Source organism: Toxotes jaculatrix, chromosome 18 (assembly GCF_017976425.1).
Source record: "Toxotes jaculatrix isolate fToxJac2 chromosome 18, fToxJac2.pri, whole genome shotgun sequence".
Taxonomy (NCBI): domain Eukaryota; kingdom Metazoa; phylum Chordata; class Actinopteri; family Toxotidae; genus Toxotes; species Toxotes jaculatrix.
Window position 1 is genome coordinate 8,930,382 of NC_054411.1, and position 27,820 is coordinate 8,958,201.

The 27,820-nt window shown below is 38.9% G+C and overlaps 5 protein-coding genes and 2 gene segments (V, D, J or C); 3 read left to right on the forward strand and 4 right to left on the reverse strand.

Annotated features, from left to right (window-relative positions):
- Nucleotides 1-251: 251 nt before the first annotated feature.
- Nucleotides 252-6,622, forward strand: LOC121198884 (immunoglobulin lambda-1 light chain-like). 2 transcript variants are annotated; one of them, XM_041063249.1, is made up of 4 exons: nt 252-412; nt 505-824; nt 5,209-5,242; nt 6,096-6,622. In XM_041063249.1, exons 1-4 carry the CDS (start codon nt 373-375, stop codon nt 6,419-6,421), a joined length of 720 nt encoding a protein of 239 aa, XP_040919183.1. In that variant the 5' UTR covers nt 252-372; the 3' UTR covers nt 6,422-6,622. The 2 variants fall into 2 exon arrangements, with proteins under 2 accessions (XP_040919183.1, XP_040919182.1); XM_041063248.1 differs by lacking the exons at nt 252-412; nt 505-824 and adding exons at nt 4,160-4,317; nt 4,403-4,728.
- LOC121198886 lies at nt 1,583-2,594 on the forward strand. The segment is given in 2 exon segments: nt 1,583-1,682; nt 1,766-2,594. Coding segments are annotated over 2 exon segments (378 nt in total).
- A 2,415-nt stretch (nt 6,623-9,037) lies between the features above and the next one.
- On the reverse strand, nt 9,038-16,882 carry LOC121199028 (immunoglobulin lambda-1 light chain-like). 3 transcript variants are annotated; one of them, XM_041063471.1, is made up of 4 exons: nt 12,775-12,936; nt 12,357-12,682; nt 10,361-10,394; nt 9,038-9,579 (listed from the first exon to the last, which is right to left on the reverse strand). In XM_041063471.1, the coding sequence occupies exons 1-4, from the start codon at nt 12,812-12,814 to the stop codon at nt 9,254-9,256; spliced, it is 726 nt and encodes a 241-aa protein (XP_040919405.1). In that variant the 5' UTR covers nt 12,815-12,936; the 3' UTR covers nt 9,038-9,253. The 3 variants fall into 3 exon arrangements, with proteins under 3 accessions (XP_040919405.1, XP_040919404.1, XP_040919403.1); XM_041063470.1 differs by lacking the exons at nt 12,357-12,682; nt 12,775-12,936 and adding exons at nt 16,304-16,629; nt 16,722-16,882 and having other exon boundaries at nt 9,039-9,579; XM_041063469.1 differs by lacking the exons at nt 12,357-12,682; nt 12,775-12,936 and adding exons at nt 15,073-15,398; nt 15,491-15,651 and having other exon boundaries at nt 9,041-9,579.
- On the reverse strand, nt 10,410-11,279 carry LOC121199029. The segment is given in 2 exon segments: nt 10,410-11,094; nt 11,180-11,279. Coding segments are annotated over 2 exon segments (378 nt in total).
- A 134-nt stretch (nt 16,883-17,016) lies between the features above and the next one.
- si:dkey-282h22.5 (uncharacterized protein LOC107988040 homolog) lies at nt 17,017-19,675 on the reverse strand. The gene is made up of 4 exons (XM_041063027.1): nt 19,543-19,675; nt 19,047-19,149; nt 18,779-18,905; nt 17,017-17,981 (listed from the first exon to the last, which is right to left on the reverse strand). Exons 2-4 carry the CDS (start codon nt 19,138-19,140, stop codon nt 17,705-17,707), a joined length of 498 nt encoding a protein of 165 aa, XP_040918961.1. The 5' UTR covers nt 19,141-19,149; nt 19,543-19,675; the 3' UTR covers nt 17,017-17,704.
- A 4,398-nt stretch (nt 19,676-24,073) lies between these two features.
- LOC121198849 (tetraspanin-10) lies at nt 24,074-25,305 on the forward strand. The gene is made up of 3 exons (XM_041063193.1): nt 24,074-24,163; nt 24,278-24,873; nt 24,999-25,305. Exons 1-3 carry the CDS (start codon nt 24,074-24,076, stop codon nt 25,303-25,305), a joined length of 993 nt encoding a protein of 330 aa, XP_040919127.1.
- Nucleotides 25,306-25,669: 364 nt separating this feature from the next.
- On the reverse strand, nt 25,670-27,632 carry pde6ga (phosphodiesterase 6G, cGMP-specific, rod, gamma, paralog a). The gene is made up of 4 exons (XM_041062955.1): nt 27,507-27,632; nt 26,413-26,583; nt 26,258-26,298; nt 25,670-26,164 (listed from the first exon to the last, which is right to left on the reverse strand). Exons 2-4 carry the CDS (start codon nt 26,565-26,567, stop codon nt 26,088-26,090), a joined length of 273 nt encoding a protein of 90 aa, XP_040918889.1. The 5' UTR covers nt 26,568-26,583; nt 27,507-27,632; the 3' UTR covers nt 25,670-26,087.
- Between the last annotated feature and the right edge of the window lie 188 nt (nt 27,633-27,820).

A 27,820-nucleotide genomic window follows, 5' to 3' on the forward strand; every position in this document is an offset into this window, starting at 1 on the left:
GTTTATTTTTCTTGAAAGATGATGTTCAAACTGTTACAGACAGTGCTGCTCACTGGTATAAACAGATTCCAGGAGGAGTTCTTCTGTTTGTGCTTGTGTATGATCACAGGTGGTGGTCTGTAACTTATGGCTCTGGTTTCTCCTCTTCAAAGTTAACTTCCAATCCTTAGTCAAAACAACATGGAGGAGGGTCAAAATCACAAACCGTGGTGATGTAACCAAAGTTCCTCCTTCTGTCAGTTACTGTCAGTTTCAGTGTTGTATTAAATTGCTCCTCCAGCTCCTCCTCTCCTCATCCTCCAAACCCTCTCATCTGTCAGCAGTGAGCTCACTTTCCAAGTTACAAGGCCATTCTCAGCACACACTGACAACATGCTGGGGACCCTCTGCACTCTCATCACTGCTCTAACATGTAAGGAGGCTGACTTACTGCAGCTCTGACCTCATGTTGGATTCATCAGTCTGTGTGTTTGTCTTGACTCCATGTCCTCTTGTTGTTTCCAGGTGTGAGTGGTGTGACGGTGGTGACACAGAAGCCTCCTGTTGTGACGGTGAGGACAGGAGAGACAGTCACCATGGACTGTAACCTGGGGATTGACAGTGCTGTTCGCTTGTATAAACAGATTCCAGGAGGAGTTCCTCAGTTTGTACTTTATTTTTATCATGGTAGCAGTGCTCCAACATATGGCTCTGGTTTCTCCTCTCCCAAGTTCACATCTACTCATCAGTCAACATCAGATTATCGTTTGATCATCAACAATGTGGAGGAGGGAGACTCAGCAGTCTATTACTGTCAAACATGGGACAACTCTGTTGCTGAGTACGTATCACCGTGATTTACACTGTGACAAAAAGCTCCTCATTGAACACTTCTGCTTTTTCAATTTGACACATGCCAACTAATAGTAAAATTAACAAACAGCACTCTCTGTAAACTACCACACCATCCTGTACACTGATATTTTTCAACAATGTAAACATATTAGATTTCATTATGTTTTACTATGTTTTCTAAATGATTAAATTATGTGTACATAATAAAATGTCAATAAACAAATTAAAACAGCAGTGAATATACTCCAAACATACAACTTGGTCAAACCGGACAGGCTTCAAATGACACTGTTTTCACCATACCATACCATACGAAAGTGTTTTTTTTAGTGTCATAAAAAAGTTTTACATATAGTGCTGCTCACTGGTATAAACAGATTACTCTGTGCTTGTGAACGATCACAGGTGGTGGTCTGTAACTTATGGCTCTGGTTTCTCCTCTTCAAAGTTTACATCCACTCATCAGTCAACATTAGATTATCATTTGATCATCAACAACATGGAGGAGTAAAAATAAGTAAAATGTTACATCATTTGCTGCTAAAGCACAAACAAATGAAAATGCGAAAAAAAAGAAAATAACTTGTCCAATTTAAGTGACTCTAGCTGAGTTTGCAGTAAATTTAAGACCAGAGTCTCTATTAATGATTTACGAATGAAAGCTGAGTGTTGAGTGTTGAAACTCCTCCTCCTCCACTTCTCCTCTCCTCAGTGTCTTTATAAACTTCAGTCTCTCTTCTCCTCACACTCCAACCCTGCTCACCTCTCAGCTGGACAGTGAGGGACGTTTACACCACACACTGACAACATGCTGGGGACCCTCTGCACTCTCATCACTGCTCTGACATGTAAGATATTCTTCTCAATCCTTTCACAACAAATATTTTCAAACATGAACCTTTGACTCATGTATTTCTCTGTGTGTTGACAGATGTTGATGCAGTGATAGTGGTGACCCAGACGCCTGCTGTCCACACAGTTTCTACAGGACAAGAAGTTGTTCTCAACTGCAACATTCAGAGATATGATAGCGCTTATGTCAAGTGGTACAAACAGGTTCCTGGTGAAGCTCCTCAGTATGTTCTTGCATTTTACTATGGGAGCAGTTCACTCTACTTTGGAACAGGATTCTCCTCAGATCGCTTGAACTCTAAAGCCTCTTCAAACATAGATTACCAGTTCATCATTAAGCGGGCAGAGGCAGGAGACTCTGCTGTCTATTACTGTCACACATGGGACGACTCTGCTAAAGAAGAAGCATCACAGTGATTTACACTGTGACAAAAACCTCCTCACTAAACACTTCTGCTTTTTGACCTGCTGACACATTTTGACTGAGATTGAATCCATCAGGAGATGTTTTCAGAGACTTGTGATTATTTTTCTAAATAATAAGATGTGATATTTTAAATCATTTTATTGGATTCTCACATCAATCCACTTATTTGTCCTAGTGCTAAAATAATTATACACACTATGTTATCTGCAGATGCTTCACCAAAATAACTACATAAATAGATGAACACACAAAATGATTCCTAGAAAATATAAACCACTAGAAAACAAAGTTTGTGCTAAATGTAGTAAAAATCGATGTTTTCAGTAAATATCCCTTGGCACTCATGATAACAGTCAGTTTATATATAGTTTGCTACAATGTCCTATTTTGAGATACAAAGTCAGATAATAAATAAATCTTTATTGATATAGTTAAATTGTTGCACATGTAATGTGGAATATCTGTAAAATAATCGACTGAAAAATAATCTAACGGCTTTGTTCCTGCTTCATAAACAGCGTTGTCAGACAACATATGGCAACGCTACAATTACAAGTAAAATGTTACATAATTTGCCGCTAAAACATAAACAACTGGAAATGCTACATTCACCTGACAACTTGCCATATAATTTCAGTGACTCCTGCTGTGTTTACAGTTAATTAAAGACTGGAGTCCCCATCAATATGGAATATATTTTGGTTACATTAAATACACACCTTACTCACTATAGAACACTGCTTACACATAATACAATGCACAACTGGAAGAAAACATGAACCTTAAAACTGATGAGATGTTATTTATTGATTGATTTTTTTTTTGCAGATGATCACATTGTTGATTGTTTTTTTTTAACAGAAAATTGAGTGATGCATGAGCTGAGCAACATCAACAATGACAAAATGAAAAACAAAAATATGACTCACTCCAACAAATATTATAAATAACAGTTTGACAGTTCACAGACAGGTTTAAGTGGGGCATGTGTAAATGTCTCAGTTTTCTTGACAGATCATCAAGGTTCAAAGATTTACAATTCTTCCAATAGATTAATCAGAATAAATGACATAAAAATCATATAACATTCTGACTTTAATTTTCATTGTAAAGATCTTTGTGGAGAACCATGAGTAGGGAATAGTGTGACACTGGAACATGAAGTAAACATTTTCATTTACACCGGACCCTGGACACAATTCAGCCTAAGTTAACATTAAATTATAAACAAATAAACATGAAGATATGTTTGTGATCAACACAAGTCAAAATGAATTTGATTTATGAATGAAATCAAAGTGTTGAAACTCCTCCTCCTCTGCTTCTCCTCAGTGCCATTATAAGCCTTTATAAGCTTCAGTCTCTCTGAGCGTGTGCATGTGTGGTTATTTGTCTTTGTGTCGGCCCTATGATTGACTGGCAACCAGGGTGTACGCCGCCTCTCGTCTGTAGTCAGCTGGGAAAGGCTCCAGCTCTCCCGCGATCCTGATATATCAAGTGGTATAGAAAATGAATGAATGAATGTTATGTGATATTTATATAATTTACTTGAAACATTATAATGTCTGAATCTGGACATTTTCATTTGCTCAGTTTTCTGCTGTGCGTGAAAGAACAAGCTATCAAACTCTTATTTGTAGTATTTTTGGGAGTAAGTAATATATTGGTAATTCCTTTTGTCATTGTTGATGATGTTTTCATCAGTAATATTGAGGAGCCAATTAACCTAATGTGCATGTTTTTGGGATTGTGGGAGGAAGCCGGAGTACCCGGAAAAAAAAACCCACGCGGGCATGTTGCCCTCCATCACATAAAATTCTGACTTTAAATTTCATTGTACAGATCTTTGTAGAGAACTCTGAAAAGAGTATGACACTGGAACATGAAGTAAACATTTTCATTTACACCATGTCTTCCACATGATTCAGCCAAAAGTAACATTAAAATATAAACAAATAAACATGAAGATATGTTTGTGACCAGCACAAATCAAGATGTATTTGATTTTTGAATTAAATCTGAGTGTTGAGTGCTGAAACTCCTCCTCCTGTACTTCTCCTCTCCTCAGTGTCTTTATAAGCTTCAGTCTCTCTTCTCCTCACACTCCAACCCTGCTCACCTCTCAGCTGGACAGTAAGGGACGTTTACACCACACACTGACAACATGCTGGGGACCCTCTGCACTCTCATCACTGCTCTGACATGTAAGATATTCTTCTTAATGCTGTTGTAAAAAATATTTTCAAACATGAACCTTTGACTCATGTATTTCTCTGTATGTGTTGACAGATGTTGATGCAGTGATAGTGCTGACCCAGACGCCTGCTGTCCACTCAGTTTCTACAGGACAAGAAGTTGTTCTCAACTGCAACATTCAGAGATATGATGGATATTATGTTTATTGGTACAAACAGGTTCCTGGTGAAGCTCCTCAGTATGTGCTGAGATTTAGCCATGGGAGCAGTTCACCAAGCTTTGGAACGGGATTCTCCTCAGACCGCTTCAACTCTAAATCCTCATCAAACATAGATTACCAGTTCATAATTAAGCGGGCAGAGGCAGGAGACTCTGCTGTCTATTACTGTGGGACATGGGACAGCTCTGCTTCTGCAACTGTATCACAGTGATTCACACCATAACAAAAACCTCAGTGAGATACTCACAACAGATTTGAATAAATTCTGATCAAAATAAATCCACTAAACCTGAAGAGAATGAAGGAGGGAAGGATACAGAATGAAATAATCTAGATATACAAAAGTGTTTCATTAAATATATAATGTTTGAACAACATTTGCTTGACTAGTGTATTAATGTTCTCTTCATTACATCAATTTGAGAATCATCAGTGTGAATTCAGTTATAATATTTGGACTTTTAACGTCCTCATCATGTAAATAAACAGATGCAGCAGAGGAATCAGACTAAAATCCACAAATGCAGCAGAGTTTTGGAAAAAAAATAAACAGACCTTTGAAGTGAATGAGATGTTGACAGTGAAAGTTGGTCTCAACAGGATGTTTCAGTTCCACTCCCCTCATCAGTGAGAGTCAGGAGGTTTTTGTACAGCCATGTGTACAAACTGAATCACTGTGGTATTCGGACAAGGCACCAAGCTGATTGTAACAAGTAAGTACTTTTAAACTGACCATTAAAGAACACTGATTCTCTGTTTCTGTCTCAAATTGATAAAAAATTATAGGTTTACGTTTCAGTTCTTCTTCAAGAACATCTAATATATTGTTCAGTGAATAACAGATGTTGTAGATGAGCTTTGTGAACAGACTGTCTTTGAAAGCAAGAGACAGATCTGCAAGTAATCCAAATATTTGAAACATTTTCCACAAATGATCCACAGTTTTGTGATGGTTGAGGTAGTTTTCACAGATGAGCAACATTTACAAGATTGGGCTGAATTATTTTCATGATTCTGACAAAGGTATTAACTTTCCACAAGCCTTTGTTCAATGAAATTTCAAGATAATTGTGATATTAGCTATTAATTACTTTGTTTGAAATATTTATATTTTAAATGTTCAAATTTCAGGGATAATTTTGTATTTACATGAACATCATTACTGATTTTTGAAATGAACCAGTTTTTCATCATTAGTGGTTTGATGGACATCACTGAAGACAAGTGACTGACATACTGTAATTCTGTCACAGTGACTGAACTGAGTTAATTCGATTTTTGTGAAACACAGAAGGTGACTTTATGAATGTTTCCCTCATAAAACCTGGACTGAGACAAATACAATATTAATGATTTATGATTGATGGATGTTTTTTTTTAAATGGAACATAACTCATATTCATATTCATATTATCAGTGATAATTTATGTTTTTGCTTGCTTAAACCTGCTTGCATTGTGATCTGTGTATTGTCAGCTCAAGTACTAAATTAATCTGTTCCTTTCATGCTTTGTATTTATGATCTGATTTCTTGTCCTGTTATTAATGTCCTCCATGTATTTTCAGGCTCCAGCCTCTCTCCTCCTGTCCTGACAGTCTTCCCTCCGTCCAGTGCTGAGCTCCAGTCCAGCGAAGCCACTCTGGTCTGTCTGTCCAGTCAGTCTGTGCCTTTTGCAGATGTGAGCTGGTTGGTTGCTGGGAATCCAGTGAGCAGTGGGATCTCTACCAGCACCCCTGTTCGGAAACCAGACCAGACTTTCCAAATCAGCAGCTATCTGTCCATCCAGACGTCAGACTGGAACATGGATAAGATTTACACATGTAAAGTGTCTCTGGGCTCCCAGACTTCAGAGAAAAACATCAACAAGTCAGACTGTTCCACTGAAGAATAGTAGAGGAGCAGAATGACTGTTTAACATCTGCTTCTTTACTGTTCGTGCTGTTTGCTCATTACAAGGTTTTCAGGTTAGAACAGATGTGTCTGCATGCTTGTAATAAATGTTGTGACAGTTAGGTGGAGGTGTTGTATCAGCTTTGCAATTGCTGCATTTTTCATCCTTCATTCAATGAAATAAAAACTCTGTGATCAAAAACATGATTTGTATTTATTCATACGACAAACATATCAGAATTGTAATCAGATTTACACATGTCACTGGCAATTACAAGATCAAAACACACAGGTAGCGAAATATTTCTTCTATCCTTACTTGAATACATACTCTGTTTTAATTCAGAACAGTTCTTTGCCGATACATTTTCCTTTCTGATAAAAGCATAATACAGGGCAAGATCTGAAAACTATTTTAGGATGTTTTTTTGTTGTCCGCAGTAGTTGAAATGTTAGAACAACAAGATAAAATGAGTGACAACTGAAACTGAGTTTTCATCCTCCATCGGTGAAGCATCACCTCTCTACTCCTCCCTCTTTGCCTTCTCACGATGCACCTGCAGGCTGCCTCTCCTTATTTATAGCTTCATGTAAATGAAGATGTCTGGTGTCAGGTCAACCCTCCTAAAAAACGATGAAACTGTCTCTGACTGGAAACATGCTGATAATTAATAATTATACAATCATATTAGATAATTTAATTGTTAACATTAAGGCAATCACAGACAGTTCACCTCCAGTATGAGTAAATTATGTTCATGTGTTTTGACTTAAAAGTTAGTTTTATTTTATTTTATTTTATTCTATTCTATGTTGTATATTCATACATGTTGCACTGGAGAAGGAGATGCTTTCCATCTCGTTGTACATGTAAAAGATGTCCAATGACAATAAAAGGCATTCTATTCTATTCTATTCTATTCTATTCTATTCTATTCTATTCTATTCTAGATGCTCCAGTTTAATAATATGAACAATTATTAATCAGATGAAGCTGATAATCTGAAAATTAGAGAAAGAAGAAGTGAAGAAAGAAACAAACCTATTCCCATAGAAGCAGGAGCAAATCTCTTTGAAATCATAATGTTGTGACAGATATGTTCTCTAACAGCTATGAATAAGGTTACAACAGCAACCAGAAATAATTATATTAAACTGCTGTCTTTTTTGACATCATGACATTGTATTTTGTAAGTGTTCACCTACACTAACAACAAAGGATAAATTAAAACTTTTTCACTTCAAAGGCAATGAGAGACCAACAAATGCGATAAATCACGCAGATGTAACCAAAGCTCCTCCTCCTGTCAGTCAGTCTCAGTTTCAGTGTTGTATTAAATTGCTCCTCCAGCTCCTCCTCTCCTCATCCTCCAAACCCTCTCATCTGTCAGCAGTGAGCTCACTTTCCAAGTTACAAGGCCATTCTCAGCACACACTGACAACATGCTGGGGACCCTCTGCACTCTCATCACTGCTCTAACATGTAAGGAGGCTGACTTACTGCAGCTCTGACCTCATGTTGGATTCATCAGTCTGTGTGTTTGTCTTGACTCCATGTCCTCTTGTTGTTTCCAGGTGTGAGTGGTGTGACGGTGCTGACACAGAAGCCTCCTGTTGTAACAGTGAGGACAGGAGAGACAGCCACCATGGACTGTAACCTGGGGACTGTTACTGATCGTGCTGCTCGCTGGTATAAACAGATTCCAGGAGGAGTCACTCAATTTATACTCTATTTTTATCGTCTTGATAGTGCTCCAAGCTATGGCTCTGGGTTTTCATCCCCCAAGTTCACAACTACTCATCAGTCAACATCAGATTATCGTTTGATCATCAACAATGTGGAGGAGGGAGACTCAGCAGTCTATTACTGTCAAACATGGGATCATTCTGCCAGTGAACACGTATCACAGTGATTTACACTGTGACAAAAACCTCCTCACTGAACACTTCTGCTTTTCACCTACTGACTGACATGTTGACTGGGAATATAGCAGTCAGAGAGAAGTCAATGTTTTCTTTGACTTCTGATGAAAAGGGTCAAAAGTTTTAACACCACAATTTTTTACATCTTTTAGTAAAATTACAGCAGTCCAGTGTACGGACTACATCAAGATAATGACCTACAGCATTAGAAGAAATATATGTCTATCTATATCTATATCTATATCTATATTTATATCTATATCTTTATCTTTATCTTTATCTTTATCTATATCTATATCTATATCTTTATCTTTATCTATATCTATATCTATATCTATATCTATATCTATCCATCAGACTCTCAGCCAGAAGAACCTTGTTGTATGTCATACTTCATATTATCCCCATGTTTCCTGTTTCACTACATGAACAAGTAAGGCTTGAAAGTGTATCCTGGGAGGGAAAAGAGAGAGGATTAGGTAGGAGATGGTTCACATACTGAAGATGAAAATGCAGTTTTTCACCTACAACTCATTTTATGTGATTTTTTCCCCCCACATCTTACTGCAACTATAAACTGAAGATGATAATTAAATATTGATCATGAAAGGAAAGGAAGACTAATCTAGAAATAACACTTCAGTCAGTGAAAACATTACAGCAGAATCGGGTGTGCAATCTGTATTCAGAGTACAAATGAATACAGACTTGTTTTGAACACAATGCTTTTTTTATTGAACAATTCTCAGTTGAACGCAGCAATTGCAAAGCTGATACAACACCTCCACCTAACCGTCACAACATTTATTACAAGCATACAGACACATCTCTTCTAACTTGGAAACCTTGTAATGAGCAAACAGCACAAACAGCAAAGAAGCAGATGTTAAACAGTCATTCTGCTCCTCTACTATTCTTCAGTGGAACAGTCTGACTTGTTGATGTTTTTCTCTGAAGTCTGGGAGCCCAGAGACACTTTACATGTGTAAATCTTATCCATGTTCCAGTCTGATGTCTGGATGGACAGATAGCTGCTGATTTGGAAAGACCGGTCTGGTTTCTGAACAGGGGTGCTGGTAGAGATCCCACTGCTCACTGGATTCCCAGCAACCAACCAGCTCACATCTGCAAAAGGCACAGACTGACTGGACAGACAGACCAGAGTGGCTTGGTTGGACTGGAGCTCAGCACTGGACGGAGGGAAGACTGTCAGGACAGGAGGAGAGAGGCTGGGGCCTGAAAATACATGGAGGACATTAATAGAATGACAATGAGTCAAAATATTAATTTATAGCATGACAGTGAAAGGGTCGAGGGTAAAGTTGAGCTGACGAAATAATAATGAGGCCAAACTGAAAGAAATCTTCATCCAAAACATGCGTACAGGTTGTTTTCTTGGCAAAATTTTCATGAAGTAATTTAGAATATGATCATTCAAAATGCTAATCAGCATTTAGGTGCAACAAAATGGTATGTGAATACTAATATAACAGTCACTGGGAGAACTTATGGCATACCAGTTCTCACTTTGCCTTTGCTGTGTTTTTCATCAGCAGAAAAAAAAATTATATAATTCAGATAAATGTTAAATGACACATAAAAATTAAAAACCACAGGTGCAATGATATTGTGATGTAAAACATTCAGAGTTTCTAACATTGCTAGAATGTCTTGGCAAAGATTTCATTTGTTAAAAAATGTTGAAAATCCATAAGCACATTCCTGTAAATGTTGGTCATCTGTTAAAATTATTTCAACCATCAAAAAACTGCGGAGCATTTGTAGAAAACATTTCAAATCATTGGCAGATTTTTTCTGATCATTTGCACATTTCTCACATTTCTGTGAGAGACACTGTGATATCAAAGCAAAGATGATATACTTTATCATTTTCAGCTATAATTCACCGAACAATGTTCAGATGAAGCCACATATAAGTGTGTGGTTTTTTTTTTTATCAATTTGAGACAGAAACAGAGAATCACTGTTCCTTAATGGTCAGTTTAAAAGTACTTACTTGTCACAATCAGCTTGGTGCCTTGTCCAAATACCACAGTGATTCAGTTTGTACACATGGCTGTACAAAAACCTCCTGACTCTCACTGATGAGGGGAGTGGAACTGAAACATCCTGTTGAGACCAACTTTCACTGTCAACATCTCATTCACTTCATCAGTTTTCTCATTTTCCAAAACACTGTTGCAGTTCTTCTCTTATCCTGTCTGTAGACGAGTTTATTTAGTGTCCTTTGATGTTTTGTTACAGTTTTTCTGATGTTTAAGTTTGATGTTGGTCAAAGTAATGGGAACCTGGAGTCAGTAGGGAGCAATAGCACATTTCAGGTGGTGTTCTGAATTGTGAAGTGTTGTATTAAGCAGAAGTTTTTATGAGGAGGTTTTTGTTATAGTGTGAATCACTGTGATATGTACTCCTTGGCAGAGTTGTCCCATCCTTTACAGTAATAGACAGCAGAGTCTCCTGCCTCTGCCCGCTTAATGATGAACTGGTAATCTATGTTTGATGAGTATTTAGAGTTGAAGCGGTCTGAGGAGAATCCTGTTCCAAAGTTTAGTGAATTGTCCCCATAAAAAAATTTCAGAACAAACTGAGGAGCTTTGCCAGGAACCTGTTTATACCAACTGACAGAAGCAGTATCATATCTTTCAATGTTACAGTTAAGAACAACTTCTTGTCCTGTAGAAACTGTGTGGACAGCAGGGGTCTGGGTCACCACTATCACTGCATCAACATCTGTCAACACACACACAGAAATACATGAGTCAAAGGTCAATGTCAGAAAATACCTTTTGTGAAAGGATTGAGAAGCATATCTTACATGTCAGAGCAGTGATGAGAGTGCAGAGGGTCCCCAGCATGTTGTCAGTGTGTGATGTAAACGTCCCTTACTGTCCAGCTGAGAGGTGAGCAGGGTTGGAGTGTGAGGAGAAGAGAGACTGAAGCTTATAAAGACACTGAGGAGAGGAGAAGGGGAGGAGGAGGAGTTTCAACACTTAAGACTCAGATTTCATTCATAAATCATCTCCTTTATGTATCTGTAACATGTTTTCATATTGTTTTAGGAAGTTGACTGATATCCTTTGAGTAGTAAATTCAGCTGTCGTATAACAATCATTTGCTATTCGCATATTGATTTATTTATTTTTACACATGATTGAAAGGACTGATTCTGCCAAAATATATTTCTTCATGAGTTCATAGCTGAATGTGAAATTCTGGCCCTCACGTTGTAAATGAGTCCAGAAACTGGAACAGAATCATGAACAGTGCATGCTATAAATAAAAATGTTTATTTCACATCACAGTTTTACATTTTGAACTTTTAAGTTTTTTTTAATCCACTACCAAGAAAACATTATGAGCTTGAATCTTTACCCTATTTGTTTTGATCAATGTATTAGAAATATATAATAAATACAAGAATTTATATTATTTGCTTTCAGTGTTATAATGTTATGAGGATATTGTTCAGCTATGTGTGAATACTGTTTTCTTTGGAAAATCGTTGCTGTGCTTATCTGTCTCATTAACTCAAGGGGGTGTGTTAATTAATTTTCTTTTAAACATACTGTGTTATTGTGTTTTTACATTAGCAGAAAATCAGTTAGATACAGTGATAAATTCTAAATTATCACTGTATCTAAAAGTGCAAATTCTAAATTAATTTGTATTAGGTTTCACATTTTCTCTCAGTTGTATGTTACACTATGTGTTAATATTAAACAGGATTTATCAGGGTGTAGAGTTTATGTAAATGTTTGTTCATAATTAAATCAGAAAAGTGTAACAGGATTATTTTTTAATGCAAGTACTTATGTAACAATCATCACTACATGTGCACCAGAGCATTTCTGTCAAGAACTCATACATTATACTCATACATTGTATATTATGGGCTGTACTTCTTGTTGGCTTGGCCTGGCTTTTCTCAGTGACTGGAAAAGCAGAAGTATTTAGTGAGGAGGTTTTTGTCACAGTGTAAATCACTGTGATACGTACTCACGAACAGAAGTGTCCCATGTTTTACAGTAATAGACTGCTGAGTCTCCCTCCTCCACATTGTTGATGATCAAACGATAATCTGATTTTGACTGATGATTTGAATTGAATCTCTGAGATGAAAACCCAGAGCCATAATTGACAGAGCTCCAGCCATGAAACCAGCTCAGTACAAACTGAGGAACTCCTCCTGGAACCTGTTTATACCAACATGCTCTTTCATTAGTAACAGTCCCAAGGTTACAGTCCATGGTGACTGTCTCTCTTGTCTTCACCGTCACAACAGGAGGCGTCTGCGTCACCACCGTCACACCACTCACACCTGGAAACAACAAGAGGACATGGAGTCAAGACAAACACACAGACTGATGAATCCAACATGAGGTCAGAGCTGCAGTAAGTCAGCCTCCTTACATGTTAGAGCAGTGATGAGAGTGCAGAGGGTCCCCAGCATGTTGTCAGTGTGTGCTGAGAATGGCCTTGTAACTTGGAAAGTGAGCTCACTGCTGACAGATGAGAGGGTTTGGAGGATGAGGAGAGGAGGAGCTGGAGGAGCAATTTAATACAACACTGAAACTGACAGTGACTGACAGGAGGAGGAGCTTTGGTTATATCTGCATGATTTATTGCATTTGTTGGTCTTTCCTTGTCTTTGGACTGAAATAGTTTTAATTTATCCTTTGTTGTTAGTGTAGGTGAACATTTTACAAAATACAATAATAACATCATCAATAGGATTCATGCGTGAAAGTTTTTATAATTTTTCTAATCTTTTCTATTTTTCAACATTAATTGCAGTTTTTCAAACAATCATCTATTTGTTTCAGGATATAAGGTTTTACTCTAATTTACATACATCAGAGGTAAGTTGTCAGTGACTATAAAGAGGCCTGACACTTGACCTGTTCATTTACATGGAGTGAAGAAAAGCAGAGGAGGCCTGCAGGTGCATGCTGGGAAGCATTTGTGGGCGGAGTAGAGAGGTGATGCTTCACTGATAGAGGATGAAAACTCGGTTTCAGTTATTACTCATTTTATCTGATTGTTCTAACGCCTCAACTTTTGCCGACAACTAAAGACAGTCTACAAATAGTTATCAAATCTTGCTCTCCATTATGCTTTTATTGGAAAGGAAAATGTATTTACAAGTAGCATTCTTGTATTAAATGTTGTACATATTCATGGTAGAATGCACTAAATAAAGTTGTGTTTCATCAAAATATCACAGACTAACTATTACACAGAAACTCTGTCCCAGGTAGTGTTCATGTACATGAGCACTAGTTGGTTTCTGGGCTAAATGTGTGCATGTAATGAAGCTGAAATCTACATTGAGCTGTGCTGAGCTGTGTGAACTGTACATGATGGGAACCCGGAGTCAGTAGGGAGCAATGGCACATATCAGGTGGTGTTCTGAATTGTGAAGTGTTGTATTAAGCAGAAGTTTTTATGAGGAGGTTTTTGTTATGGTGTGAATCACTGTGATATGTTTTCTTTAGCAGAGTTGTCCCATGTGTTACAGTAATAGACAGCAGAGTCTCCTGCCTCTGCCCGCTTAATGATGAACTGGTAATCTATGTTTCATGAGGCTTTAGAGTAGAAACGGTCTGAGGAGAATCCTGTTCCAAATTCTGGTGAACTGTGAGAATGGTAAAATTTGAGAATATACTGAGGAGCTTCACCAGGAACCTGTTTGTACCAAATGACAGAAGCATCATCATCTCTCTGAATGTTGCAGTTGAGAACAACTTCTTGTCTTGTAGAAACTGAGTGGAAAGCAGGTGTCTGGGTCAACACTTTCACTGCATCAACATCTGTCAACACACACAGAGAAATACATGAGTGAAAGGTGCATGTCTGAAAATATTTGTTGTGAAAGGATTAAGAAGAATATCTTACATATCAGAGCAGTGATGAGAGTGCAGAGGGTCCCCAGCATGTTGTCAGTGTGTGGTGTAAACGTCCCTTACTGTCCAGCTGAGACGTGAGCAGGGTTGGAGTGTGAGGAGAAGAGAGACTGAAGCTTATAAAGACACTGAGGAGAGGAGAAGTGTAGAAGGAGGAGTGTCAGCAGTTACACGCAACAAATTTTCATTCATTAATCAGCTAAGTGGTTTTACATCTATACCTTTCACTTTCATTTTATACCTAACTTTAATGAAATGTATCATGGTGTTGCTATCATTTTGAAGGAATAATTGTCTCCATTGGTGGTGATTTCATTAACATGCTGCATTATTTATTTTTCTACAATCAAACAGATACTAAAACATTCACACATGTAAGGAATTATGTTGCTGTATAATATTCTTTTCAGATCAGATAGAAAATTTGGACTGGGAAAGTCTGTTGTATAATGAACAGAGAGTTGATGGTTTTGTTTGGCAAATGGTTTAGATGCATAGCAAATGTCCACAACATGCATGATTTGGATCTTGGACCTTTTCTGTGTTTCACAAACACAAAAACTGTGAAACTGTGTTTCACTTGCATTTTAGGGGTTTGAGGTTATTAGTGTTCACGTTGTTGTCACAATGATAAAGAATACGTGACAACTTTATTTTGTTTATTTAAGAATTATGCACTATGTGAATATACTGTATGTGGGGTACTTGGCTGAAAGCTACAAATGTAGTAAAATTGTGTGAGGGGCTTAAAAAGCAGAAGTACTTATTGGGGAGGTTTTTGTCACAGTGTAAATCACCGTGATACGTGCTGCTTAGCAGAGTCATCCCATGTGTGACAGTAATAGACTGCTGAGTCTCCCTCCTCCGCATTGTTGATGATCAAATTATAATCTGATTTTGACTGATGAGTAGATGTGAACTTGGAAGAGGAGAAACCAGAGCCATATGTTGGAGCACTGTCACCATGATAAAACTTCAGTACAAACTGAGGAACTCCTCCTGGAATCTGTTTATACCAGCGAGCACTAGCATCAGTAACAGTCCCCAGGTTACAGTCCATGGTGGCTGTCTCTCCTGTCCTCACCGTCACAACAGGAGGCTTCTGTGTCACCACCGTCACACCACTCACACCTGGAAACAACAAGAGGACATGGAGTCAAGACAAACACACAGACTGATGAATCCAACATGAGGTCAGAGCTGCAGTAAGTCAGCCTCCTTACATGTTAGAGCAGTGATGAGAGTGCAGAGGGTCCCCAGCATGTTGTCAGTGTGTGCTGAGAATGGCCTTGTAACTTGGAAAGTGAGCTCACTGCTGACAGATGAGAGGGTTTGGAGGATGAGGAGAGGAGGAGCTGGAGGAGCAATTTAATACAACACTGAAACTGACAGTGACTGACAGGAGGAGGAGCTTTGGTTACATCTGCATGGTTTGTGATTGTTGACCCTCCTCCATGTTGCTGATGATCAAATGATAATCTAACGTTGACTGATGAGTGGATGTGAACTTTGAAGAGGAGAAACCAGAGCCATAAGTTACAGACCACCACCTGTGATCATACACAAGCACAAACAGAGGAACTCCTCCTGGAATCTGTTTATACCAGTGAGCAGCACTGTCAGTAACAGTTTGAACATCATCTTTCAAGAAAAATAAATCAGTCTTTGTGTATTCAGAAAAGCTCATGTCAACTTTTCATGATATAAAAAAAATTTTTAAGAAGGGGGAAACAGTGGCATTTGGGGCCTGTACAGACTGACCATGTCAGAAGTCATGCATGGAGTACATTTACTGGTGTTTTGCTTTATTTATTGTCATTTCAGTATGTATGCAAAGCCCATATAAATGGAGGATTTAGAGTGGATTTAGAAAACGAAGTAAAAATGCTATATCTTTACATTTTTAAAAAATCATTTTGTGTGGTGGTAGTTCATAGAGTGTTTGTTGGTTTTACTATTAGTTGACGTGTCAGAGACTGAAAAAGCAGAAGTGTTCAGTGAGGAGGTTTTTGTCACAGTGTAAATCACTGTGATACCCACTCATTGACAGAGCCATCCCATGTTTTACAGTAATAGACTGCTGAGTCTCCCTCCTCCACATTGTTGATGATCAAACGATAATCTGATGTTGACTGATGAGTAGATGTGAACTTGGGAGAGGAGAAACCAGAGCCATAGCTTGGAGCACTGTCACTATGATGAAACCTCAGTACATACTGAGGAACTCCTCCTGGAATCTGTTTATACCAGCGAGCAGCACTACCAGTAACAGTCCCAAGGTTACAGTCCATGGTGGGTGTCTCTCCTGTCCTAACCGCCACAACAGGAGGCTTCTGTGTCACCACCGTCACACCACTCACACCTGGAAACAACAAGAGGACATAGAGTCAAGACAAACACACAGACTGATGAATCCAACATGAGGTCAGAGCTGCAGTAAGTCAGCCTCCTTACATGTTAGAGCAGTGATGAGAGTGCAGAGGGTCCCCAGCATGTTGTCAGTGTGTGCTGAGAATGGCCTTGTAACTTGGAAAGTGAGCTCACTGCTGACAGATGAGAGGGTTTGGAGGATGAGGAGAGGAGGAGCTGGAGGAGCAATTTAATACAACACTGAAACTGACAGTGACTGACAGGAGGAGGAGCTTTGATTACATCTGCATGGTTTATAAATTCGTCCTTGGAGATATTCATTACTGTTTTCATTACTGTCAATGTAGACAAAAACTTTTATTTGTACAAAATAACAATGTTAAGTTTATTGCTGTGCATTTTTATTTTGTTTCTTTATTCTTCACATTACTACTGACTCATCATGATGGTTTGTTATCTCTTCCTAACTACATTACAGTGTTCATTGTATTGAGTTAGCTTTGCAGGTGTCCCAAATCTCCACAGATATTTCCTCACCAGAGTTGTTTGTTCATAAAATCTTCATAAAATATTTATTTAATCATTCTGGTTGTTGCAGGAAAAAAAAAAACGCCATGCACCAAATGTACCAAATGGCGATTAGTATTTTTTAAGTGCAGGAATCCATTTTTAATAATTTTACAAGCAAATCAAAAACAGAAGAGGTCACGGTGTTAAATAATATGAAACAAGTGTATACATAATGTATGATATCATGATTCTACACTACCTTTTCATCGATTGTGTTATGCCCAGCAGTTACAAAGAGCATCGAGATGATAGTCGAGATAATTTGATAGATGCTGCCACCTTGTGGTTAAAAGTGACTTTGTACAGAGCTGTGAAAATAAGAACATTTTCCTACAACATGCATCATTAAGTCAGTCTCATATACGTGATTTTTTTTTTATCACATCACTCTCATCAACAAAACAATAGAAACAAATCTTCTGAAAAATATATAAACATATCAGTTCTTGTTCAACACATCAGCATTTATGATGGACAAAAACCAGTAGGCAACAGGTCTAAGGTCTCTGTGGCCCTCTCCTTGCTCTGATCAGCGTTGGCCTTGTGATTACCCTTCTGTCAGGAGCCCTCATCTGTGCTTGCAGTGGAGACCTCACACCAACAGTGGGGGGAATCCTCCGTACGGGTCGGTGAGGCAAAGTGAATCTGCCATCCTTAAGGTCATCCACAAAAGCCTCCACTCTGTCAAACTTTGTGGTGAGACGTACCAGCTCGTCTTTCAGAGCGTTAAACTGCCTGTAGAGGTCTCCCAGAGCATCTGACAAGGGCTGGATCCTGAACAAATGCAAACACATTTGGGAAAGTACAAATGAATAAATGGTTGCAGTATTCAACTGACTAGTCTAAGAACTCTGGCACTGCAATTCTCCATAAGCTCACACAAAATAGGAACTTTGTTCTTTGGCAAAACATTAGTGAGAGGAGGACCAAGTCAAATTGGCAACATGAAAGTCACGACTTGCTGTTAAGCAGAAACAGGCCCTTCATCTGCAGGAAACATCAGGATAACAGACATAACGAATGGAAGACCCTTAAGAAAAAGCTTCAATTACAAAAAAAGCTGTTTTTTTGGCCCAAATTTAACAAAGGACACTGAGCCTGCAGTCCACCTGAAATGGTTATTTGGGAATGTTTAATTAAACATCCTCCTGGCTGTTGGTATCATTCTCCAGAGCCTGATCTCCAGAGGAAAGGGTCAATGACTTTGAGTAATGTCTGCCAGAAAAAACTCTATTCATCTGAACATGAGGCTGAAACATTTCCCGTTTTCTCTTGGCACAGTCTCTGTAGTGAGGTCATTTACAAAGCAGAGTCGGCCTTGCATGGACCATGACGATCATGGATCACATTAGCTGGCTCTGAGAGGTCCACAGTCATGTGCAGTCAGAGCAAAGCAAATTACATAATTTTGTACGACTGTGAACAATAAAATGTTCACTGACGTCACTGAGCGTTGTTATTCTTGCACATTTCACCTCTCTCTTACTCAACATTGAAATTTAATGCTTCTTTTCTTTTTTTTCTAGCTTGTTTGTGTATCATCACTGCAGTCAGAAGCCAGTGTGACCCACCTGTTGTATTCAGGAAGGACAGAAGCATGGTCATTAATCAGCAGGTCTTTCACTTGGGTGAGAATAGCATATTTCCAGTTGTCCAGTACCTGAGTCAGGTTGGAACAAGTCTTGCCGTTGATGTGTTCTGCTGAAGACAGAAACTTGACTTACTGAGTCTATCTAGGCTAAATACTATAAACACAATCTTGATTTAATTGCTTCTGGAAGGCAACATTATTGATAATCATTTACAGATTGTGTAGCGTGATGACATATCGTCCCTGACCTTTAGGATCCCAGCTTGAGGTTTCCTGTTTCCATTTCTGAGCTCCACATGTTGAGATCATGCAGAGAAGGACCAGAACCTCCGTAATCCTCATCTTCCTCGCCTAACAAAAAAGGAAATATAAGACAGACGCAGGTGCTGCCGAGAAACAAGTGCACTGGAAGGTGATGCAAGGAAAACTTTAGAAAGTGGAAATTTTTAACAAACTCTCACCTGAAGCAAACCTCTTACACTTACAGTCAGATTTAGAATTTCACTTAATACATTTAGCTGAATGTGCAAATGTTTTTTTTTCTATTTAAGATGATAGGTAACCAAGGTTTTGTCCCAAAGATGTTTGCATATAAAAGATAAGTGATAAAACTGATGCATACATATACTTTATATGTGTATATATACTCTGTTCTGTCATTACTTAGGTTTACTTTACTGCGTGTGAAACACATTGCAAAAAAATCTAAACAACATTAACCATTTGGTTTGGATTATACAATACCTTTCTGTGATGCAGTGCCAGGGGTCTTTCCAGGTCAGAGCAGCACAAGACACTCTGCGGTACAATCCTTTGACAGAGACACACTGAGAAACCATGACCTGGGCAGCACACTCTTATAACTGCCTCCCTAAACTCCCAGAGCCATTCCCCCACCTGCTCCCACCCACTTCAGTGATGCAGAGCTGTGACACACACACTCTTCTTTTAGCATGAGAGCACACTGCTGCATGGACAAACAAATAACACGGCAGTGAAGGCGAAGCTCCCCAAACACATGCGCACTCACACACTTTCCACCTCGGTCCCTTCTCAGATGCGTCTTTCAGCATCCACATCTGTTACAATGAAAAAAAACCAAGCCTGAGTGGGAGGTCCTGATAATCCCCTATCTATGCTCCACATGTCTTTTAGCTGCTGTGAGGGAGACTGCACTCCCTATGGGCTCTAATCCAGAGGAGGTGTTTGATGTAGCAGTGTGGTTCCAGCGTAGCATTCTTACTGCCTACTGTAATACAATCTGCTCAGCATCTGGGCTTTGACAAATCCAGCCAGCAATGGTACCTTTAACTGTCAGTGCAGAGCAAAGCCTGAAGAGCCACACTTAAAAATAGGAGCATGAAAGCACACTTTGTTTGTTGTCAATCATTTTGATAAAATAAGAAAAGAAACTATTTCAGAGACTGATTGACAGTATTTTAGTCTAGAAAGTTGACTAGAGAGTATCTAGTCATCTTCTAAACAACTATTATGTTGTAATGAGAAAAATATACAGCCCCCGAGAGATTCCCTCACCCCTTAACTCCTTACATCCCTAACTCAGATAGGCTGCTGTCAGATTCACTCAACTGTTTTACTCAGACTAACTGTAATTCACCTTCGACGAATTTAGATAATTCATGAGGAAATAAAGATACTGTTGATGGAGGGTGAAGCAACACTTTTTCTTTAACTTCCTTGCTAAGAAAGATTTCTTCAATTTAAAATCTGGACAGTTGTGGGCAGGCAAATGCAGCTGGACCCAAGAGAAGCAGAAAAACATATATCACTGAAACACTTTTTCCTTCATTTTTAAATACCGGGCAAAAGGAGTGCTTTTCCTTATTAGCTCCCAAATGGAATACCTTTCATTGCAAGAAATTCCATCCCTGATCTATCCTCCAGATCAGCTCTCTGAAAGACGTGATGCATCCTATGCTGATGTGTGCAGATATTTGTACTGACATATGACATGAGGGCAGCCCATCGCTGCTGAAAAGGAATCTGGCTGGGCAACGATCCCTGGCATCTGCACCAACTTTAAACTCACAGAGACAACATAGTGTACTGCATGCTGTAAGTAGGATGAACATTGTGCCATCTGCTCTATACATCTTCAGTGCTGACAACACTACAGAATATGCTGGATTCTGCTCAAGGAGTGGGAAGTAAATTCACTTTGAATCTCACCCTCCCAAGAGATTTATAAACAAGGAAACTTGTGAGGCTTGTTAAAGAAAAACTGTCCAATATCCAGCTTCTGATTCTGTCAGCCAGCAGTCACGGTAAATCTAGTATAATCTTATTTAGCTGTTAACCACATTTTCTATTTGTTAAAAAGTATTTTGGTGGGGGTTGTTGTTGTTTTTTTTTTTTAGCCAAGCAGACTGGACTTCATTGTTGTTTGTCCAGAATGTTATTTTTCATTATATCAGAGCAAACGTCCAGCAGAGCACTGAGAGAATGTGGGAAAGTGCAAGTACATCAAGTAATTATATATGTACTGTGTACGGTATATGTTGCTGTAGAGCAGTGGATACAGGTGTATATCATTCATCTCCACAGTCAAACAGGCAAAACACACACTAGTGTGAGAAACTGTTATTATTATTGTAATTTTATCTGGGAAATCAATTACAATTTGTTTTTTTCAGTTAATACGCATTCATATGGAGACAGATTTATGGCAGCGATAATGCCCAGCCTTAAAAGCCTCACAGCCTGGAGTCCACTACCAGGCTGTCTCAGGCTCTGTCTGCAGCAGTGCACTGACTTCCTTCCAGCTCTCTGCAGCTCAGTCCAGCACAGGCAGAGGAAAGAATGACAGCAGTGGACCTGCAGAGCCAGAGCATGAGATAACCAGGCCTCTCTGTTTTTTAACTCACTGTCACATTGGATCTCACACATGCTGCTTGTTATTGACTCACAGCAGCATATATTTTCATAATGACTTTATCAGAGTGATGTTAAAAGGACAGTTAAACTGAAATAAAGCAGGTCTTATGTGTGTCCAAGAAAAGTTGATTTGAGGGCAACTGGTCTTGGTTGTAAATCTTGAAGATGTTTCACCTCTCATCCAAGAAGCTTCTTCCAGTCTGAACTGAACATCTTCAAGAACTACGACTAAGTCCAGTCAAAAAGTGTTGCCAAACAGAAGGTGCACCCTGAGGATTTTCATGTTTCCTACTGAAGCACATGACCATCAGTGTTTATAGAAGGAGACCGACCAAGAGGATGATGTAGTCAGTTGTTTTCAAACCTCAGAGTCAGTTTAATACTTAAAAAGATTGTAGCTGCTGCCACCAGTGCTCATAGTGACAAAACCAGTGTATTGAATGTATTGATACTATAGATTGATGGTACATAATGAAACATACACAAATGTATGTTTCATTCAGACAGTTTTGTGGCTGTTAGACGGTGTATTGTTTCTCTGAAGTTGCTGGCTGGCAGTTTCCTCTGCCCCCACTGTTTTAGCCAAACTAGATTAAACGTATCCTGAAGCAACTGATTTGCCAAACACAAACCAGATGAACTCACAATTATTGTTTTTTGTGGGTAGAATCTACATTCAACATTCAACACTCAGACGAAAAAATCAAAAACTGCTATTAAGGAATTTTAATGTCCTCCTTAAATACTTAGTGGTGGACAAAAAATTAGAAACACTACTGATTCTTCTGACCTTATTTTGAAAGGTTTTATATGCAAGTTTACATATACTGCATATAAATGTCTGTCTTGATACTAGTAGAGTTCACACCTGAAAAGTGTATTCAGGTTCATGTGTGTATACTGCCCCCCAGTGGTCACAGTGAACCCTGCATTGAAGTCCATGACAACACAGTGTTTGTGTCATTCTTGCAATAACAGGCATCAAAGAGTTCAACTGGTGAACTCTTGTGGGAGAGCGTTGCACAGTGAATTTTGTTTCTGCTAAAACACAGTGATAGCAAAGCAGAAGCCTGTAAAAGGCAACATTAACAAGCCTGGATCGCCTTCTCTCATTCTCATAAAAGAAAGGCACTGCAGGCATGAAATGGAAGGACCAAGCAGATTTTCTGGGGTTTCTTCAGTTGCGATGCTTGGTGGAAATTTTACACTTTTATTGATTTTGTTCTTTTCCAACTAGCAAAATGTATTCCATCCCGTCATAGCAGGGTCAGATGACCAATCTGTCTTTCTTCACCAATCACCTTTAACTGTGTGAGCAATAAAAACAAGGGAAAAAAACAGACAATTATATGATAACAAATGGAATATATTTTTCTGATATTAGACCTGATTTGTATTTATGATCTTTGACCTTTTAAGCCCAGTAATGCAGTGTCTGATAATATTTCAGTAATTAATGTCAAGTTATGTCCCAGGACATGTTTAATAGATTAGGAAAAATCAACAGTCCTATTTATATGGAAAGCTATAGGTCAAGAAATAGCATGGATTTACACTTGAATAAAACTTAAATAAAAGTGGAAATAATGATCGTGAAGTTAAAATTGTGTAAATGGTCAAAAAGAAGAAAATAAAACCTTTATCTTAATTGTAGTTCAACAAGTTATTTTTTGCTTTCTTCTTTGAGCCCTGAAGAGATAAAAAATCATTTGCACAAACCCTGTGGAAGCCTTGACAGCCAGGCTGGTAACTGCTGCAACTAAATGTCAGCACACATGAGATTAGCTAATTTTGTAGCTGACCAGGAACTCAGTGATGAACAGAAGTCCTCAGTTTTCTCCAATAAAGCAGTTTTTGTATAGAGTATATTGTCTACTGTACTGTAACAGCTGATTTTCTTTGTGTCACATTACAAACCTTTTTTTTCTTGACTTAATTTAGTTTTCATCATTTGGTTTCTGCAGTGCTTTTAGCCAGCAGGAAGAAACACATGCCAGTTTTACTTTATCTATGCATGTTTTCTTTTCCAATTCCAATTGAATGTTTGTATAACAGTTGAAAACACTGGCATGTTACTGGTTTATGTGAATAAACTTCACATCAAAAGTCTCTTGTTCTAGTTTGCTCGAGTCCCACTCTTGCGTGTGTGAGTCTCTCATACATGCTGTGATAACCGTCTAATCTCCTCACTGTGACTCTCACATGATGAAGAAATCCCACGTCTCACTGCCTGAGGCTAAACACAGCATGGTTACTCCACCTCAGCTCACATGCCCCTCTGTTCGTACTGTAGCAAATGTTCCCCCTATGCTCCACTTTAGTGTCAGTCATTCTGACCAGCTAAAAACACGGGGAGGACCGTCTCTCAGTGGTTGACAACATGAGGAGATATTTGGTGATAAAAAGGATTCTCTTGCCTTGGTCGAGGAGGGACAATACCCAGAATGAGTCCAGTCCGCTCATACCAAAGGTAAGGGGTCCCTTTTGAGCTTCTGTTTTGTTACATTAAGTCCCTTTCAGAATATTGTGAATTTCTTTGTTCTCAAAAACTGTGGTATTTAGTTGCATCCCTGTGTGTCCAAAGGCAGGCTCTGCAAAAGAGGACGCTGAGGAGCTTGGCAATGTCACCACTGAATTTCACCAATCAGGGACAAACAATGGACAGGACCATGACAGCCCTGTATTCACAAGGATCCAACCCTACTACAGTTATTCTCTGATGGACTATTTCCTAAAATATTTTCTGTTCCTATGCAATCTGGTGTTCACAGTTCTGGGCCTAGTGGTTCTTGGTCTGGGGATGTGGGGCCTCATCAGCAAAGAGTCATTTGCTCAGGAGAAGATCGGCAGTATAGGCACTGACCCAATGTTGGTACTTGTGACTCTGGGCTTCATGCTGACAATGCTCTGCCTGTCAGGCTGTGTGGGTGCATTAAGAGAGAACTGCTGCTTACTGAAGTTGTTCTCCGCCGCGGTGCTGGTGCTCATCACAGCCCAGGTGCTGGCTGCCATCATTGCCTACAGTCTGCAAGATCAGATCGGTGGCTACCTGCGGTCAGGGATGTTAACTGCCATGGCACGCTACCAGGATGATCTGGATCTGAGATTCATCACAGACGAGGTTCAGTCAAATCTGCAGTGCTGTGGGGCAGATAACTACCGTGACTGGGAGGTCAACATGTGAGTAGAGTATGACTAACTTAGATATATTAATAATAAAAGTACATCATGACTTATTGGTCGTGATGTAGGAATGCCTTTAAAAGTAAATGTGATGCTCAATATCTTTTCTTTTTTTTCCTCAGATATTATAACTGCTCAGCTCCGGGAGTGCTGGCCTGTGGTGTCCCTGCGACATGCTGTGTGGACCCTTTGGAGAACGGCACAGTGTGGAACTCTCAGTGTGGTGTTGGAGCCCAGCTGCTCGATGAGTTTACTGCTCAGAGCGTGATCTTCTTGGGTGGTTGTCTAGGGGGAATTTCTCGCTGGATCGAGCGGCACGAAGGCCTGATAGGCACAGTTAGCATCATCGTACTGGGGGTCCAGATTCTGACTCTGTTCATCACTACACGACTGTTGGAAAGAATCCAGTGGCATAAATATTATATATGACACAATGGTGGTGAAGACAATTGTGCTCTGATATTTACCGAGTGCTGACTGCTTTTGAAATTCTGGCCTTGATTGTCACATCACCAAAAAAAAAAATCATCATTCAACTTGCTTGCAAAGAAACAGATTACTGCGCCTGCTTTGCCGAAAGAAAAGAAAAATACTTATGCACTATTCTGATTATGTTGTGGTTCAGACATGCTACTCTTCCTAAAAAAAAAAAAAAGAAGAAGAAAAGAAAAGGGACAAATAAAGCATTGTTATGCAAATTATGTAATGTTTTAAACACAGTAGCATGTTTCAGTGTGGCTCTGTTCAGTGTGGCAAAAAGGAAAAGAAAGAAAAGCAATTAAATGTTTGAAATTGTTTAAAAAATTCCAAGCTTTATTTTGAGAGTTGGATTAAACATCATAAATATAATGCTGACAGCTGTGCAGAAACCCTGTCTTTAAAGCCAGTGACCAAGCCTCCTGTTACAGCTCCCACTGCAACCTTATTAACATTAGACACATTCAGCATCAGTGGGTTTATGGATGTTAAAATGGCAGCTTGAGAGTCTTATGAAAATTAAATTAATGTATAAAAACAACATAGGCAAAGAACAGCATCCACAATATGCAGACATATATTTTACATTCTACATCTTTAGAGTGCAGTCTGTTACCACACTAAGCCAATACTGATGATCCAGATTGTGGGGTTAGTAGTTGAAATTCCAGAAGCTAAACTTGCCACATCAGTTCCCTTTGGTCAATATAAAAAGAATTTCACAGTGAAGAGACTCAGATGATACCGTACTGAGCCAGTTCATGTAGCTCCAGATGGCTGTAAGCTTCCCATGGGCAGATTACAGTGATGTCTAGAAAAGAAAGGACAAATAGTGAGCAACAGAAAGTTAAATTGTGTGGTTTGTGTGTAGGTTTTAGTGTTGTGATAGCCCAGTTCTCCTTACCAGTGCCAAGACCTTCCATTCCTGGGATCTCCTCTCCAAAGCTGAGAAAGAAAGAAAGTCAAAAGCTTTGTTGAGGAGACACTGTGGTTTAGTTTGAATATGTTCTGAAGACAAATTGTGTACATGACTTGAAATCTTTAGTAAATAAGACATACCCAATGACGCCCCTCTTAGGAGGCTTGCTCTTGAACTGGCGGCTGTTCCTCTGTTTGAACTTAGGTGGGCCCTTGCGTGGGGATCCAGGACCGGTGGCTCTGAGGGGAGCTTTGCTGCCAGTTTTCGCTTCAGGTTTGGCCACATCCAAATTCATGTTTCTGTTGTTTGATCTATAGTGGGACAGTTGTGGCCAGATTTAATAACGCTGCATTCAAGACAGTTTACTTTTATATTCCACCAGACAAAAAGTATAATTGGTCTGTGATTACAAACTTTTCTAAATAAGTTAATATCTGAAGGTATTTACATGTACAGACGATGAATGCTCCTGTAATCCCATGCTCACATTACTAATTAACCTTCCACAATGCCTCTAAGCTTCACAGTGCCTTCATAATCAGATTACTGTGAGGACATGCTGAATCTGCTTGTGGTCCTAACCTGACAATAGCTCAAATATTACACACTCAAATTGTCTGCAAGTGAGAGGAGTTTTGGAAGGGAATTTTCATATAACTTCAACATTATTAAAAGGCAAATTTGTACCCAGATGTGGAAATGAAATGACTGGTAATTAAATATTATGAATAAGTTCAGAGCCAATAGATTTTAATAAATGCTTTCGTGTGAATAATTTACATACCAGTAAACTATAAATTGTGACATGCAATATTCTAAATGTCGCTAAGAAGGACTCACTGTTTAAAAAAAAAAAAACGCTCTGCCACAAATCCTTGCCATATTGCTATTTAATGCCATATTTGTATTTGGACACATATGGGTTTCCCAATTTCTGATAATGTTGTAGCCTGTAAATGACTTTTTTTCATGAAATAAACTGATGTCCAAGTACTAAAAAGCCCTGAAAATATTCAAAAAGAAGGCACTTTTCTCGTAATAACATTATTAATGATAAAATCACATCTGAAGTTGCAAGTACAGAAAAAAAGGTAAAATACGATGTGACATAAATTGCTGTATATAACAAAACAATATGAATATTACAAATGATAATTTGTTAGCATGTCCAAAAAACTCATGTGTATTGGAATCTGTCTGCAGCTCAAAAGTATCTTCTTGTTGAAATACTCACCACCTGTGTTGCTGTATATGTCAGCTGGTAGTGTGGCAGAGACCTGGGCTGCTGTTGTATGATGAGTTGTGTTTAGTGACGCCCTCTTATACTCTTCAGGGTCTGAGAAGATTATGACGTTGCTAGTCAATAAACTGCAGGGTCCTCATCACTTGTACACAAACAAGTCTTTCACGTTGTGTGTGGAACAGTACACTCATCAGGGATTGGCTGACAGGAAGTTGAAGGGATGCCAGTTCTCTGCTGCTGGGACTGTCCCGAACAAACACATGACAGCAGAGACAAATGCAGATGTTTTTAGAACAACAATGAGG

Coding starts and splice junctions, on each gene's coding strand:
- LOC121198849 (XM_041063193.1), top strand. CDS start 24,074: ATGAGGAGATATTTGGTGATAAAAAGGATTCTCTTGCCTTGGTCGAGG. Junction 24,164..24,277: donor CCAGTCCGCTCATACCAAAG/GTAAGGGGTCCC, acceptor GTGTGTCCAAAG/GCAGGCTCTGCAAAAGAGGA. Junction 24,874..24,998: donor CGTGACTGGGAGGTCAACAT/GTGAGTAGAGTA, acceptor TTTTTTCCTCAG/ATATTATAACTGCTCAGCTC.
- LOC121199028 (XM_041063471.1), bottom strand. CDS start 12,814: ATGCTGGGGACCCTCTGCACTCTCATCACTGCTCTAACAT. Junction 10,395..12,356: donor ACACTTCTGTTCGTGAGTAC/GTATCACAGTGA, acceptor TGAATCACTGTG/GTATTTGGACAAGGCACCAA. Junction 9,580..10,360: donor CACCAAGCTGATTGTGACAA/GTAAGTACTTTT, acceptor ATGTATTTTCAG/GCCCCAGCCTCTCTCCTCCT.
- pde6ga (XM_041062955.1), bottom strand. CDS start 26,567: ATGAATTTGGATGTGGCCAAACCTGAAGCGAAAACTGGCAGCAAAGCT. Junction 26,299..26,412: donor CCTAAGAGGGGCGTCATTGG/GTATGTCTTATT, acceptor TTTCTTTCTCAG/CTTTGGAGAGGAGATCCCAG. Junction 26,165..26,257: donor AATGGAAGGTCTTGGCACTG/GTAAGGAGAACT, acceptor TTTCTTTTCTAG/ACATCACTGTAATCTGCCCA.
- LOC121198884 (XM_041063248.1), top strand. CDS start 4,278: ATGCTGGGGACCCTCTGCACTCTCATCACTGCTCTGACAT. Junction 4,318..4,402: donor TCTCATCACTGCTCTGACAT/GTAAGATATTCT, acceptor ATGTGTTGACAG/ATGTTGATGCAGTGATAGTG. Junction 4,729..5,208: donor ACAGCTCTGCTTCTGCAACT/GTATCACAGTGA, acceptor TGAATCACTGTG/GTATTCGGACAAGGCACCAA.
- si:dkey-282h22.5 (XM_041063027.1), bottom strand. CDS start 19,140: ATGAGGATTACGGAGGTTCTGGTCCTTCTCTGCATGATCTCAACATGT. Junction 18,906..19,046: donor CTCAAGCTGGGATCCTAAAG/GTCAGGGACGAT, acceptor TGTCTTCAGCAG/AACACATCAACGGCAAGACT. Junction 17,982..18,778: donor GTCCTTCCTGAATACAACAG/GTGGGTCACACT, acceptor GCATTTGTTCAG/GATCCAGCCCTTGTCAGATG.